General features: G+C 41.1%; 1 protein-coding gene across 2 annotated transcripts in view; it reads right to left on the bottom strand.

Moving 5' to 3' along the window:
- The window catches only part of tbc1d22b (TBC1 domain family, member 22B), a 129,433-nt gene that overhangs the window by 25,066 nt on the left and 91,101 nt on the right, over positions 1 to 13,266 (bottom strand). For both annotated transcript variants that reach the window (XM_088922159.1, XM_088922158.1), the window contains one exon: positions 11,707 to 11,834. In XM_088922159.1, coding sequence (XP_088778285.1) covers positions 11,707 to 11,834 — 128 coding nt within the window. The remainder of the gene's footprint in view (positions 1 to 11,706; positions 11,835 to 13,266) is intronic.

Below are 13,266 nucleotides of genomic sequence, written 5' to 3' on the forward strand. Positions count from 1 at the left end.
GTGATCTTCAGTGACTGCTATCAAACAAGAAAAATACAGCTCCAACCCATTACAAGGGGAGTGAGCAAACCAGTGCTTGTGAACTTCACAGCCGGTTGTTTTTGTGAGCAAAAGGCCACTGCAGATAATCACTCTGTATTACCTGATAAAAGCCCAGGACAGGGCCTTACAGAGCAATTTCTGCTTTTGTTCAAACCACTTTGGAAAAGAATAATTCACATAATAGAGGCATAAAATTCTGACAAACACTGGGATTAAATTATCTATTAAAATAATGTTTTTTGCCACAGAGCATTTGGAGTGATTTAAAACTATGCGAATGGAAGCTGTGCCGATTGTATTAGGGAACAGAATTTAAAGAAAATGAACATTAAATGAACAATGTCTGTAACTGTAAAAGATGAGTTTCAATCTGCCACTGCCACATCTGGCTTTAACTTTGTTTCTCTGCCTGCACGGCCCTAAGCGGAAAGAAAACAGTTATATTTCAACCATGAGAACACAACAGTGACTTTCTAATTACAGTTAGTGCATGTTCGGCATGGCAGTGGCAGTGACAGTGACACCTGACCTTAAAAATTCCGACAGTGACTTGACAGCACATTTTTTCCGTGACAGGCGCACGGTGATGCATGGTTAGAAGATGATCGTATCACCGACAAACAATTTATCATTCTTGACTGTAACATATGGTCAGGTCGCCATTGAATTTTACAGATCAGGGCCGCTTCAATTTCCCACCACGGCCTGGACACACTCTCTGCATTGTTTCAAAGAGTCTGGTGGTGGGTGCATTTAGAGTGCACTGTTTTCACCACAGAAAGGATCATGTATGTGAAAAGCCATGAACAGAATCTTCCCTGCGTTTATGCAAGAAGAAAATGAATTCAGGGATGCTTATGATCGTTGTGCAATCCTTTCCAGTGTAGCGGCAATGCTTGTAATAAGACAGAGTTAAGCATTGGTATGCTCCTAAAGGAGGCCCCATCTCACCCTCCATCTCTGTGGTGCAACCACAGAGAAAGAATTCATGCAAGTTGATTTAAAATGTTTTTCTTTTGATAAGAAGCAAGCTCCCAAAGGGGGATGCACTTAGCTAAGTCTGGCTATCATGATCAATGGTCATCCACTGGCGCCTATCAGTCTAGGGAGTGCCGGATGGACATCTGGACTGCATTACTAAGTGTCAGGACTAAGTGACTCATATCTCACCTTGATCAACCAATCAGGGACTGGTAGGGCTGAGTAACCCACGTGGGACTCTGATGCCCATGGAACTTTCAGCCAATCAACAAGCTGAAGTTCCTCCAGGTAAAAACAGGCAACACAGGCCTGGAGATTGAGATTCAACAAGATTCAGATTCGGGAGATTCAGTAAGATTCTGGAGAGGATTCTGTGGACTGTTCTAAAGGGAGTTCAAAGGAGAATTCCAGGGCAGGACGGCCCAGGAGCAGAAGGCTCCCAAGGGCAGGACATTCTCGCAGCGCGCCTCCTGACCATCCCGAGACTCAGCCCGGACAACCACGGAACGGCCAGTGTGTCCGAGTGCCAGAACTTTCCTTTGTTCTAAGAGTCTAGAGTGGAGGTTGCCAGAGAGTAACCAGCAGCAGGCCTCGTGGACAGGTCAGAACTGTGGACAGCTGAATCACTATTCAGAACTAGCTCTTCATCAGGAACGAACCGGTCCTCTTCCTGACTTGCTGGGATCCACAGTCATCTTTTCTCCTGTGCACAAACTTTGCTAGTTAAAGCCAACACTAACTAGCCGGTCAGTGAGCATCAGCAGCGCACCGTCGCAAGCCGCACAGCACAGCCTGGCACGGAGCCAGAGAGCGCGGATTGGACAGCAACAAGCCTGCAGCTGATTGTTTGTGCCTGCAGGAGATCTGAATCCCCAGAAATTGGATGAGTATTCAACTTCAATGCATTATAGCTCGAGAATTCAATTGTTATCCCAACCAGTTGATATCAATTTAATTCCTAAGAGTTATGTACTTGTTTTGAGTATCTAATGTAGAAGTTATAACCAAGTTCATTTACGAAACGGTCTTAATGAATGATATACTGAACGTATGTCCTCTTGATGTGTAACACTTCGTAACTGATTGAATATATACCTTTTGTATTCTGATAACCCTCTCGATAAGATCTGTTAGGTTTACATGCATATTCTATGTATTAATAAATGTATCCTCGTGTATTAGTACCTGTGTGTGTGCGTTGTTTGAGTTATGTCGCATGGTTGGATTCTAAAGCCATCAAAAGAATCAATTTTGTGATTTACTGCTACAATTAATAATTGTCTCAGTAAATGCCCAAACCCTACAGAACTGGTGCCTTCAGAGAGCCACTATGATTACATATTTGGCGTCCCTGAACGGCTATGAAACACTACACCAGCATCCCTGGAAGTTTTATTCTTGGGCAGCAAAATGTACAGTATGCAGTGCTCTCACCAATACAAATCACAATATACTGACTCAGATCCCCTTTCCGCAAAGGGATGTTTCAATCCAGTAATGCTATAAGGAAGGTAATGCACACAGTAGCCCTGAAGCCTATGTTTATATATTCTGGCTCTTCTGTAAAGAATTGCTAAGCACTTTATCCAACTCCTTGGCTCCATAAACTGAATAAACATAAGCCAAGAAAGCTCAGGAAGAGTTGGCTGGAAATGCACTTGGCAGGCACACTGAGCTGCATATGAATTTCAGAGGTTACCCGAAGGGTTAATCCATCCACTATTGGCTGAATGCAGCAATGCCTGTCTGTAGAGAAATCCCAAACTGAGTGACTGTGGCTCATCAAGTCTCCTCGTCCTGCAAGCCTCTTTGATCAGGGACTGGATGCATCAAATCCTAGCTGCAGCACAATTTAAGGATAAACAGCAGTGATCAGCAAGGAAGGAAGACCTTTAAATTCTAGTAAAACAACAGTTTTCGTTTGATGCTTTCTTATTATTCCTTCAATTAAAAAATGCAAGGACACAGTCATAGCTCAGATATATTCTCACACACATAAAAAGAACAGGGCCAGCACGTCCTTCGTTTCCTGTCATGGCTTGTGGGAAAATGCCCATGGTTGCCACTGTGAATTAAAACCTCGAAACTCTCCTTTCCTGTTTATGCCTAATAAGAAATATCTCCCCTTCACTGAGGTTAACGAGTGATGACAGGCATGCAGCAGTATCTCTATCGGAGATGCAGACCCTAGTCTGCCCTTCCTGGGCACATGGGCTCTGAGTCTGGCCATCTCAGTCTCCAGCTCCTGGCAATTCCGACTCTTAACTCATTCGTCTGAGCCACCCTGCATGGAGCTCTTTCTAACGAAGCGAGAGATAATGCAGGTCACAGTGAGCAGGGCAGACATGCGCTGGCTCCGACACTGCATTTTTAAACAAAATGTCAGAAAGAACACTTCCTTCTTGCGTCCTTTTATTCCAACTCGGGTTCTAATGCAGTTCCAGACACTGATCTGATAGATTTAACATTGCCTTCTCCCCTACTGATCGAGGTGAGTTCTGCTCATCTGCTAATACGCACTCCCACCAACCGCCATTCATTCAACTCACCCGTTCAAGGGAACCTCAAACTCCTGGATGTTCATGATCAAGTGGGTGTGACAGATCAGAAAAGATGGGGGGTGCGAATGATAGGTGTCACCCAATAGGACAGAGAAGAGCTACTGTACAACCATTTGAACAGCACCTGCTAATGCACTGGAGTCCACTTCTGATTCCAGATGTGCAAATCCAGCTGCTTCACTGATTTTTGTACTGCACCCTTACAAGCTAACTAAATGAGGCATTACTGGTTTTAATAAAAGCAAAATGAATTCAAGTGCTGAGAATCAGAAGAAACCTATCACTCTGTGAATGCACGTTCTTATAAGAATAAAGTACATGGATTTTGATTAAATGTTTTTGGCATCAGTTTTAATAATAGATGATTCATGACTGACTGTGACACACTCAAGTGACTTTATTGCATAAGCACTAGATGACCTCATTAGTGGGAGAATAGATTGGTCACAGTTAATGAGGTGATTTAACCCGTTGACTATCAAGCCTGGTGTAAATCAGGAAAGAAAAAGGGACTAATATTCCCAGCTTATCAAGAGAACAACGCCATTGTGTCATTGACCGTCTGAGGCTAGACAAACTCCATGCACTGTTGCTCACCTAACCTTAGCAGTTTATATGAATATTCTTTACATTTTGGCTATCAAACATGTCTATGAAAATATATTGCCACAATTTCAATCAGTTAATATTCTTTGTCATAAATTATGCCTTACTATTCATGAGAAGCAGAATTTTAGCCATGTGTGCATATGCTTTGTAGCATTCCTAGTTTATGAATGGCTGAACTAGGATTATAATTTGTCTCTGACTATAGCAGGAAAGATGGTCAACACAGTAGTCTTTTCCAGAACTGATTACTGCAATACCCTACATACTGGGGTACCTCAATCCACACTTAAACTTCAATATGTCCAGAATTCAGCAGCCAGAATCCTGACCAGGTGATCACATTACTCCTATCCTGGAGTCCTGACACAGGCTTCCAATCAGGTTTCGCGTTAACTACAAAATCCTCATTACAAGGCTTTACATTGCTTGGCACCTCAGTATTGCACCTATCTAACTTATTACTTTCCTATTCCCTACCTTGCATTCTTCGTTTGTCTGATTCTGGTCTCCTGTTCTGACTTGGGATCTAACGCAGTTGCATACACTAATAAATTTAACACTGCCTCCTCTCCTACTGATCGAGGTGAGATCTACTAATACACAATCTTGTCAATTGCCATCCATTAAATCACCATCAACTCACCTTTTCAGGGTAATGTTCATGATCAGTTGGGTGTGACAGAGCTGAAAAGATGGCAATGTTTGGGGGTGCTTGCTTACTTTCTATGAGTGAAAGGGCCTTCTCTTGCTATACCTACAAGCCTGGGAATTCTGTCTCCAAAGATATCAGGGAGTCAACTATCCTGAGTGCATTCAAATCCAATCTCAAAACCTTTTTTCCTCAGAAAGGCTTTTGTGTAATTGGTGTCTCTGATTGTTCATTGTTCCTTACATCTTCTCCTACATTTCTAATCCCTTGTGTGTCTTTGTGCTGTTATCTCATATCTTTGTTACTGTTCTTCTAAACAGTGTTTTGCACTTTTCCTGTTAAGTATTTGAGAAGATACTTTTAAAGGCACTATATAAAACAAAGTTGCTTTTTATAATGATGATGGTGATATTATGGTTTTGAGTCAGTTTCAATCTAATTGTTTACACAGAATAGACAGACACAAACACAGACATGCACACACATACACCTCGATCCAATTTTCCCAGAAGCCAATGAACCTTCCAGTATGTTTTTGGAGAGGAAAACGGAGTAGCTGGAGAAAACCCACGTGCACACAGGGAGATCATACAGACTCCATGCAGATAGCACTCCTTGTCTAGAATTGAATCCAGGCTCCCAGCACTGTGAGGCAGCAATGTTAGCCACTGTGCCACCATGCAGCCCAATTAATAGATCACACTACAGGAACAAAACCTTTGTGTATACCTACATTACCTAGCAGGATTTCATTAGCAGGGTAGGGGTTTCCCTGTCTCTTCCTTTAAGAGCAGCTCTGGCACTATGTGGAGTGAGAGGAATGCTCTCAGCCCAGCCTCCTGTGAGCCACTCGGACAGGGATTGACAGACCGTGCAGATCATTCGTCTGAAATCACACATGTTCATGTCCTGGCTGTTGCAAAATTGACTCAGTTTGTCAATGAGCTGTCAACAAGTCAAAGAAACACTGCACTGCTGACTACAATAAGGATATCCAGCTCAGGTTATACTAAACCAAAGGTGCCCAACTCCATACAGACTCCATGCAGATAGAGAGTCACAATCCAACAGATTTTCTAATTCTCTTTAAATCTAAATATCTAAACTAAAGACCTTTGCAAAGTATTAACGTGGTTCAGTTAAGCTAATAATTACTTCAACTAGGTTATAAGGAACAGAGGTGGAAGAGAAACCTGTCAACAATGTTATCCTCACCACTACATCTACAGTAGATACTCCCTGTAGCATTTGGGTCAGTACATGAAGGAGGTGAGGTGAAGTCTCATATTGCACAGTGGTGAACATGAACTCAAGAGACAAAATACAAGAAAATCTGTGTAGTGCTGTATTCAGCTTTGTTGTAATGGTTAGTATTGTTATATTGTTATTGAATTGCATGGTGTTATAGTGTACTGTAATTTGTTTAGTTAAAAAAAAAGTTCCATTTAATGCTTTTCACTTTAAATCCCACTTTAGAAACTTTTAATCACTTTAGAAAGTCGGAGTACAATACTGTATAGCAGGTGCAAAGTACAAGGTAATCACATTATGAATAAAATACTGTAGTAAAAAGTGTGATACAGTTAGTAAGCTGCAGGTAAAGGCTCAATGTGTTTCAAAATTCAGCCATTATCACAAGAAATCACAAAAAACTAAAAATGTTCAATTATATTGCAAGAGCCAGGTCAGGGAGAAATTACAGTGCTCTGGAAGGAAGCAGAATCACACAGTGCCTACTAATACTGTATATTGGCCATGTTTGTACAGATGTTATAAACTTAAACTGCATGCACTAGCACTTATTAAATAAAACACATCAAATACTGTATATACTGTATACCACTGGAAAAGCTAGAGACTTGCTGTGATCTAACTCTGTCTAAAGAGGATTTATTAAATTCATTTTGTTATCTTGAAGTACTTAAACCTAATAACCGGCTCGTACTTTCTACTGTAGCAGAGTACAAACCCTACAATACTGTTATAAAGAACCGTATCCAGTATTCTCCAAGCTGTCAGCTCCCTCTCTGCTGGAGAGAGTGGGAGATTTTTATTGAGTGGGAACCTGGGGAGAGGCATTAAGCTTAAGTGTGCACAGCAAGCAGCCTGCAGCTGAATACAAACCTGTCTGCATGACAGACTGAAGGCACTTTCCCCATCGCAGTGTGCATGTGGTGCCATTGTCAGAAAAGACAGGACAGCTCTTTAGTCTTGCTGCCTTTTTGAATATGGCAGCTCTGCTCACTGGCACATCCCAACACAGCTGAGTATAGAAATACTGCCCCCACCCTCCTTGGCAGAAAGAAAGAGGCCTCTCGCAAAAACACTCCCCACACCACAGCCACAACGAGCCAGGACAGCAAAAACCAGAACATCAGAACATTTACAGCTCTTAAAAGCACATCCAAAATTTCCATTCAAGGTCCGCAGGATGTGTTCCAGCTCTGCAGTGATCTTGCTGTGATTAGACTGTAGAGCAGCTGCCCGCGCCTGTCTGCTGAACGGATTACACACAGGTTCGCCTATTGCAGCGCCTAACAGGAATTGCTTAATGTCATTAAGTAGGTCCTGCAGCAGTACCTCTGCTTCACGCCTGCCTGCAGCAGAAGATTAGACAGGGAGAGGCGTGAACTCTGCACCACTGGGGGAATATGACACCAGATTACCAGAATGAAAATGAGTTACGGGCAGATTCCCCCATCCTCTGGCCTTATCCACCAGTCTGCCAGACCAGAGCCTTAAAATTGTCACAAATGTTTCCAAGACCATATTAATGGACAACAATGGAGAACAGGAAAAAACAGAAGCATTAAAACTCTTAAACTGCAAAAACAAAAAAAATTGTAATTCGAGGATTGTCAAAGGGTTGTGCAGTAAAGCAAACTTTGCTCTTCATTTCGTGTAATTTTAGAATCTCACAGGTAGAAATCTAGAGACAAATGGCCTGACTTTGCAAAGCTAGTTAAGGTTTTATCAGCAAGCTGAGAAATAAAACTTAAAATCTGCAAGTAAGAAACTGTAAAATCCATCAAGATTTACAGGCTGGAAAGACTGTAAGACTGTCTATAATTAAGAAAGACTTAACTATAGATGATGTTACAGGAAAGGTGTAATAATTAAATACAGATAATCTCAAATTGGACAACTGCATTAAAATATTCAAAACTAATTTTACACATATTACCTTTGCAAATCTGGGTCAAAGTTGACAGAGAAAAAATAAACTAAATATCTATAGGAATAATCAATCAATCTTTTGACAATGCATTTCAAAATGACAACAATATTAGCTCTGCAGCAAAAACTTTTATTAAAAAATGGTTGATTTTAACCCAAACAAGCCTAACACCATATTTTTCTCTACTGCAACCTTTGGATATCCCCACTTGTGATGCAATGGTATCAAGACAGCTCCCCCTACCCACTGCAAAACCCAAACCGTGTGAATTTCAAACTAGCTGATCCCACGTCAGTCTCAAAACGTGGGTGAAAGCATAAGGCCCCTGAAATGCTTCAGAGAGCAACGCTGAGCAAATGCAAAATAAATCAGCAGGCAAAAAGAGCATTACAGATCTGTCATTACCAGTTTCACTCCAGCAGAGCATGCCTGAGCACTCCAATACCATTTACACAGCGATCAAGAGAAAATGTTGTAAACCACGCTTTTATTGTGGGGAGCTCAAGACATAAGATATAAGAAGAATGACAGAAAAAAAGCAGTCATCTCAGACTCTCCTAGATACATCATTAAAATAACAACCAATTTTTAAAATGGTGGCACTGCACAGTAGCACTGCAAGGATGTAAATAGGACTCCCATCTCAGCCTAATGAGCGCCAAGCTCATGTGTATAAGGTAACAACAGCTTCTTTCTCAGATAGACTCAAGTGGAATTAAAATAATATGACAAGAAAGATATCGCTGCTCTAGACGCAGGGAAAAGAAAAGTAACAAAATTAATTTCTGGTCTGAAGGGAAAGTCATATTCCTACAGACTACAGGGACTGAATCTTTATTAGACAGGACAGAACAGAGGATGAGGACTTGATTCAACTATTCTGAAAGGCGTTGAACATGTCAATTTGGGAGAGCTTTTCAAGTTCAGCAGCAGCACAAAAACCCAAAGAGCAGAAGAGGAAATACAATTCAGGAACATTCAAGGCTGAGAGCGGGAAACACTTCTTCACACAGACGACTATGGGAGTCAGGAACTATCTACCGTATCTTCTGTAGTGTTGTGAAGTTGAGTGCGGATTGAGAAATGGATTGACTAAATTCTTGGATCATTAATACACTGAATACCAAACAAGTATGCTTTGGAACTGAAAAAATGAAAGTGCTCAAATTAATTATTATTATTATTATTATTATTATTATTATTATTAATGAGAGCTCTGTTATTTTAATTGAATCATCAGGTGGAACAGAACCTAGCAGGCATGAGAGTCTCAAGGACCAGGACTGGGAATCCCTAGCTTGACTTTTCTGTTCTATCAGTCCATGAACCTGCTGCTTATAAAACCTGATATGGATCAAGTGGCTAATTTTCTTTCCCTTAGGCCCTCTGCTGTCATGGACTTTGTGGTTTGAACCGATGGGTGATTAGCCCCGTCAAAGATACTGAAGTTTTTTCTGTACATTCATATCTTTCCTTTTAATATTTGTATTCCCTAAACAACAGTGATCCACCATGCTGTCAGATTTCTGAGCAATTTCCAGGTGCTGAGTTTCAGAAATCACATTTTGCAGAGATTAATGTCCTCATTAACATCTTATTTCTCCTTCACAGTGCTTCTTGTTTGCTCTGCGATTTTCGTGATCAAATTTACTCGTGCTGTATGTAATGAATGAGGCCGTCCTGCTGATACGGTTTGCCTGATCACCTCATTTTATCACTAATTCCTTCCCTCTGTTTCCCATCTTTAATGTACAGAGTCTTATCTCTGTTTGCTTTCCTCTCATTTCCCCCTCACCTTTCTCAAAACAGTGCTACACTGCAGCTCATCTGCCTTTCTGTTGATTTCCTGAAAAAGACATCAACAATAAATAATCTTCCACCGAGATACCGCAGAGTGACTGCACTTAAGAAGAACTCAGAAACAAAAGAATCGCACATCACAAGCACCGCACGGGCGAGAAGAGCTGGCACTTCAAACCAGTCTTCAAGACAGCACCTTTTCCTCTCTCTGCTTTATGTAAGTGATCCAAAAATGCCTGAATCACCATCACAAAATATGGAGGAAACTCAAACAAAATGAGCCAGTCACAAACTCCCACTCTGTTTTTTTGTTTGTAGAAGTACTGTAGAAATGATAAATAAGAACAGCTCAACGAATCTCTAATAGGGGAATTCTCTTGCATACACCATGGGTAATTTACATTACAAGCATTTTTGCAGTTTTTATCCAGGCATCTGATGTCTGTCTGCTGCCACTTTTATGAGTCCAGTGTAGTCAAAGCTGCAGTCTATACTGCATACTATATACAGCTCCGCACAGTGCAAGGCTCTGCGTCCTGGTTTCACGTCTATTTGTAAGCTTCTACACACATTTAATGGACCTTACATCATCAAATAGTCACACTGTATATACTATACAACAGAATGTAAATATTTCATGATACTATTAGCACAGCAGTGTAGTGGTTGCCTCACAGCACTGGGGCCCTGTGTTCAAATCCTAAGGTGCTATCTGCATGGAGTTTGTGTCTTGCTTCGGTTCCCTCCCACAGACCAACGACATACTTGGTGGTTAATTGGCTTCTAGGAAAATTGGTGCAATTCGCAATTCCCATGGTGTAAGTGTGTGTGGGTCTGTGTCTACCCTGAAATGGACTGGCGTCCTATCCAGGATGGATCCTGCCTTGTGCCAACTGCATGCCGGGATAGGCTCCAGCTCCCTCGTGAATTAAATGAATAAAGAGGATAGAAAATGGTAGGAATGATACTACTTTTCATTACAGAACTACTAGCTGATGGGCTGAGTAAATAATGAGAAGGGGTCAGATGAGGTATCGGTTCCTTTTTGTGTTCTCAATAAAAAGTTTAATTTAAGAATCAGTTCAAAGATGATGTGGGATAGTATCAAGAAATCTAGGATGGTAGCAGTGCTTTGTACAACAACATCACAAAAAATATGTTGAACAGAATACTATCTTGTCTTCTAATGGTGCGCAGCATGAGCACTAAACAAAATGCATGACATTAATTAATGGAATTAAAATATTTCAGATAGTTGTATCAGTATCCATGCTGCAGTGCTGACAAGAAACAAAGAAATGGCAAATTTCTGAATGCTGAAGAACTTATGTTATTTACACAACAGGTAGCAGATCTTAATACACTTCAGAGATGTAACTAGTGCAGATCACCAGGTGAGGAAAAAACACAACGTGAGCTGAACACACACATCGGAAGCACTATAGAGGCAACATGTGCTAATTTGTTACATGCATCATGGGTTTACCGTGATCATATGAAATCCAGCAACCTGTCAGCACCAAAGACAATATCAAGATGAAATATCACTATTAACCAACAGGCATCCAGATTTCCATACTACTAGAGAAATTAAATAAGATCTGCAAATACATTTATTTTTAATTGGTAAATAAACAGTCCAGAACCTTTAAAGGAATAATTGTTTCATTAATATAAACTTAATTAATAAATTGACCAATTGAGATGAATACTGTTTGATATTCATCTTTTCCTTCTTTCTCTGAGTGAAACAGATCTGTGAGTTTAGCCCTTCGTGAAGCACAAGGGACCTCACCAGTCTCAGCGAATGGAAGAGGACCCCAGAAAGGGGCTTTGTGGCCCAGTGGTGGAAGTGCTGGGAAGACCACGCCCCCTTCTCTGCTCACCTGGTAGGTATCCCACAGGCGGATAGTGCAGCGCAGAGGCAACTCCCTCATCAGCAGGTTGTTCATCCAGCGGAAGGCGAACTGCAGGTACTCCACCTCGTACTTGCGGAAGTGATTGTGCACGTCCTCTGAAGGCGGGAGAGGAGGAGACAAATAAAAGCCCAAATGAAATTTAATTTCAGTGCATGCTTCATGACGTGCCCTGTACTGTGAGTCTGAACACATACAAACAGGTCGATAAGGCAGACCTCAGTGGCATGACTGGACAGGAATGCTGGTCTGGAGGGCTGGGTGCAGTGTTACACCATTCACCCACCTCAAATTTCAGAAGGTCCCCAGAGAAAAGAATGAGGTTGAACACTATGGTGAGAGTACCCTAACACATCAGCAGTCTTCCCTCGTGCATAAGAAACCAAAGAACCTTGAATTAGACCTTCCAAACTGGAATCAAGATGCATGTGCTAAATCTATTAATTTAATCTGAAAAGGAGAGTACTTCCCCTGGCCCGGGGTCTGCAGACAGTCAGCCTCCCAGATGAAACCCTCTCTGACAGAAGGGAACGATTACAGCCATTCCCTCCCCATTTGTTTTAATTTCCCAGAATTACAGAAAATAAAACTTGGAGACAAACCTGAGCTTCCGAGAAATAAATCACATTACACAGTGTCTTTACTTCAAAACCCCAATTAACCTCTTTATCTACCTCCTCTCAGACACACCGAATGAAACACAGTCAGCAACTAGCATCTTAATCAGTGGTCAAGGAGAGATGCCTTTTCACAAGGAAGTAAATTAAAAAAATTAAAAATGTGCCCTTTAAAAAAACCTAGTGTTATTCAACAAATGCATTATTAAATAAAAAAGCATTATTACTATCACTCCAGTTAAAGCAAGTCAGGACCTCTCATAAGAACCCAGCTGTCTTAAACACTTCTGCCATGTGATCTGGACTAAGATACTTTAAAATGAAGTTAATTCTAAGTGTTAGTTGGATGTACTGTATATTACTGCAGATACATATACAAGGGGAGGAGATCTGCATAAAATGCCTCTTAAAAGCTTAATTTAGTCAACAAATGTCACTACAGCACTGGGAAGAGCTCACAATTCACAAATCCATGCAGACAATCTGATTAGCCTTGAACAGAGGAGACTGCAGGGGGATTTCATTCAACTTTTCAAAATCCTCAAAGGTACTGGCAAAGTCAATTCAAGGGACTGCATCAGCGAGGTGAGGAATTAAGAGTCATAGGAGAGTGTGTTTTTTACTGAAACAGGTGGCACTTGTTTACACGGAGAGTGTTAGTTCTCTGCAACAAAACAGAAGATATCTGAGAAACTTTAAGAAACATTTAGGGATCGATTTGCTACAAACTATCAAATTGGTAGAATGGATAAAACGGCCTTGTCTAATTTCTTGATCTTTGAAAAAGCTTTTATTAAAGACACTGCGTTTGCTTTTTGGAGGAGACACAGGACCACTCTTACCTCTCAGATCGCAGTCTTATTAACAGAAACAGATACATCACAGCTCTGTTGGAAGCGTAATATGAACAGCA

The sequence above is a fragment of the Atractosteus spatula genome, chromosome 7 (assembly GCF_055471065.1).
Source record: "Atractosteus spatula isolate fAtrSpa1 chromosome 7, fAtrSpa1.hap1, whole genome shotgun sequence".
Classification (NCBI taxonomy): Eukaryota; Metazoa; Chordata; class Actinopteri; order Semionotiformes; family Lepisosteidae; genus Atractosteus; species Atractosteus spatula.